The 3,250-nt window shown below is 39.1% G+C and overlaps 1 protein-coding gene across 1 annotated transcript; it reads right to left on the bottom strand.

Annotated features, from left to right (window-relative positions):
- Positions 1 to 887: 887 nt before the first annotated feature.
- LOC128989277 (mantle protein-like) lies at positions 888 to 2,868 on the bottom strand. The gene has a single exon (XM_054411156.1). The coding sequence runs from the start codon at positions 2,866 to 2,868 to the stop codon at positions 1,972 to 1,974; it is 897 nt and encodes a 298-aa protein (XP_054267131.1). The 3' UTR covers positions 888 to 1,971.
- Positions 2,869 to 3,250: the final 382 nt, after the last annotated feature.

Raw genomic sequence — 3,250 nt, 5'->3', positions numbered from 1 at the left:
TATTCATTCAAAGATACACTATTTGTCTACCAAGACAAATTGAAGTGTCCTAGTGAGGCATCTGTCTACCAGAACAAACATTGAAGTATCGTTTATCCCTCAAGACGTACTATGACGTATTCTTTACCCTCCCCTAGACTACAGCTCATCCATCTCTCTACGTTGGTGCCTCCATCGATCATTGTAGAGGGTGATATACTCGACCCTTGACAGTTAACCTCACCTCTGCCCCAGGGCGCTCTCCGCTCTCCACTCTCCACTCTCCGCCTTCCCCAAGACTACCCTTAGATAGTATATTGTTCCCTCACATTTTGCTTTTATAGAAAACTAGATATCTTTTCATTGGCCAATGAAAAGACAATTCTAGTGAGGTTTATATTAAGTTTATTATAATGTATCTGAGCATTTTCTTATTTCAACGGTGCAGTCATTTTATTACCAACCAACTAAAAAATACAAGATGCAATTAGAAACAATTTGAAAATAGCTTGTAATTCAAGTGTAGGCTATTTTCGAATGAGTGACTTAGACCCCTGGAATTTAACATACAAACCATCAAACCATAGGTGATTTGTGTAGATCTAACTTAATCAAGCATTTGTAAACAGCTCCAAACGTATTTTTATAAGATAAGTTACAAATATTCGATGATTTAAACACTTGGCATAATTTATATACTTTTAAACTTTTGAATGACTCCTTATGTAAGTTTTTAAACTTATCTGTCTAAATATTTAGGATAGTTTGGATGCCAAAAGTAATGCGTTTTGAAAAATTAATTTATATTGTCTTTAATATTAAACCTTGCTTTTAAAATAAGTGTTATGGGTGAATTAGAGAATAAGACATTTTGACTTCGTTTACAAACTTTATTGTCATTTATCTGCACAATGTTCTTTTTTTCTCTCAGCAGCTTTGGTTACATATGTATCTAATTTGGAAAACAATTGTATTGTATTATATGTTTTCCATCATATCATGAAATTATAAGTGATTACCAAAATTTGATTACCATTGCTGAGACATAAGCATATATTAGCATCAGTATTGAATACTGATACTTTGGTATCAGTTTTAATTTTTTAGGTAATGCCAATACGACCGAGATTCAAGATAAAACTATAAATACTGTAACATTATTCACCGCCAAGTGATAAATCACTCTACTTAACCTCGGCATTATACCGAAGGTCGATTTTAATTAGAAAGGCGCCATTAAAAGACACCATTACTCATACCGCCTTTGAGAGGAGGGCGCAGTGACGCGGAACCTTGTAAAAACAAATTAAAAGCCAGTATTTCGCTCAGTAGCCAGCTTAATTGGCGAACTAATGAATATTTATCCCCGACAAACTCTGATACAACGCCGTTGGGACCAGTAAATAATCCACTTTGCGCGCCTTTATGACACACTAAAATGTGTTATTAACTCCTAGTATATAGCGGCCATTACTTTTATTAAATTCATAATTTATGTGGCGCATTTGACGTATTGCCCGTCGCTGCGGGTTTCCTAATTATAATCCGTGATGAAAGGTCTAATCTGGCTCCGGCCTCAGGCTCAGTTTTGTTATTGGCTTCTGTTTTATTTATCACGCCCATAAAGCGAGGAACACCACCTCGCACTTTTGACTTATCTTCGATCTTAATTCGAAGTAATAAAGTCAAAAGCGTTTTTACTGTTCGTGCAATTAAGTATGTATGTGAGTTTATAGCGTCAGTTTTGTTTAAACATTCATGGGTATATTTAATTCTGTACTAAATATTCATGAATTAACTACCCCCAATTATAATTTTATAGGTATTTTAATGAGGGCGTTGGTTCTATTATATGTGAACACCTTACTAATATTTTGAATGTTATATACTTTTTTGAACTTGTTTAAGTCTCAAGAAAAATAATAATATACTTTAGAAGCATGAGTTGTACTTATAACACAATATACATATATTTACAGTTTGGAATTCCATCTAGAAGATTCCGTGGCTCCCCTCGTGGGTGGTTTCATGTTGGAACTCGTGGTGTCCATGTTGGAGCTCATGGTGCCCATGTTGGAACTCGTGGTGTCCATGTTGGAACTCGTGATGCCCATGTTGCAGTTCGTGGTGCCCATTTTGGAGCTCGTGATGTTCATGATGTCCGGAGTGTTTCTCATGATGATACACCGGTACATGGACGGGGTAGGGCACATGCTTCTCAACAGTGTAAGGAACTTTCTTCTCCACATAGACGTTGTAAGGCTTAGGCACTGAAACTGGGTAAGGCTTTTCCACCGGCACTTCTACTGGGTAAGGCACCTTCTTCTCCACCGGGTAAGGCACGTGCTTGTACACAGGATAATGCACTGGGTAAGGCTTGTCGACGTACACCTTCACTGGGTAGGGAACTTTCTTCTCCACGTGGTAGGGCACTTTCTTCTCGACCACTACGTTGTAAGGCTTAGGCACGTGGACGGGGTAGGGTTTGTCGACGTGGTAGTGCACTGGATAAGGGACTTTCTTGTAGACTGTGTACGGCTGGGGCACATACTCCTGGACCTTGTAGGGAACTTTCTTCTCGACGTAGACGTTGTAGGGCTTTGGCACTTCCACGGGGTAAGGCTTGTCAACAGGAACCTCCACCTTGTATGGGACTTTCTTCTCCACCTCCACAGTGTACGGCACGGGAACTTCTTTCGTCACAGTCACCGTGTTGATCTCGTGGTGATGATCCTCCTCGTGCTCGTGCTTGTGTTCTTCTACCTTGGGATGTTCAAAGTGTCCATGGTGTTCGTGTTGAAGTTCTCCGCCGTGATGTCCATGGTCAAATCCCTGAGACTGCAGGACTCCTAAGGCTAGAACACTCACTAGAACTGTTTGGAAGCCCATGATGAACTGATATCGTCTACTCCGTACTCGCAGCTTATATACCTGTAATTGCATGCTCGGTGCCCAACCGTGTGTGAGGAATGCAGGATGCTCGCTGCAACTGATTGGAATTTATATAATTTAATGACAGACAGGTATTCGGCCGAATCGCCCGCTCGTCAGCCTGGTTCAATCTCACTTTCATTACGACGTTATGAAGTTTGGTATAAAAATCAATAGCGTTATAAATATGCATAATGCATGAACATAGTAAGACATTGTAGTTATACACCACTGTTGATTCATTTTCATCAAATTATATTTCTTTATTTAAGGCACAACAATATTATATTACTTACATTACTGGTGTCAATGACGAACAAGTATTTTTTACAATCATTTC

This window comes from Macrosteles quadrilineatus, unplaced genomic scaffold (genome assembly GCF_028750875.1).
Source record: "Macrosteles quadrilineatus isolate MER2022 unplaced genomic scaffold, UCM_ALF_1.0 Scaffold_3__2_contigs__length_128488019, whole genome shotgun sequence".
Classification (NCBI taxonomy): domain Eukaryota; kingdom Metazoa; phylum Arthropoda; class Insecta; order Hemiptera; family Cicadellidae; genus Macrosteles; species Macrosteles quadrilineatus.
Note: the sequence above shows the minus strand (reverse complement) of the source record. Positions and strands in the feature narration are given on the sequence as shown.

Bases quoted from the DNA above. Each gene is read 5' to 3' on its own strand.
- LOC128989277 (XM_054411156.1), bottom strand. From the start codon at position 2,868: ATGGGCTTCCAAACAGTTCTAGTGAGTGTTCTAGCCTTAGGAGTCCTG.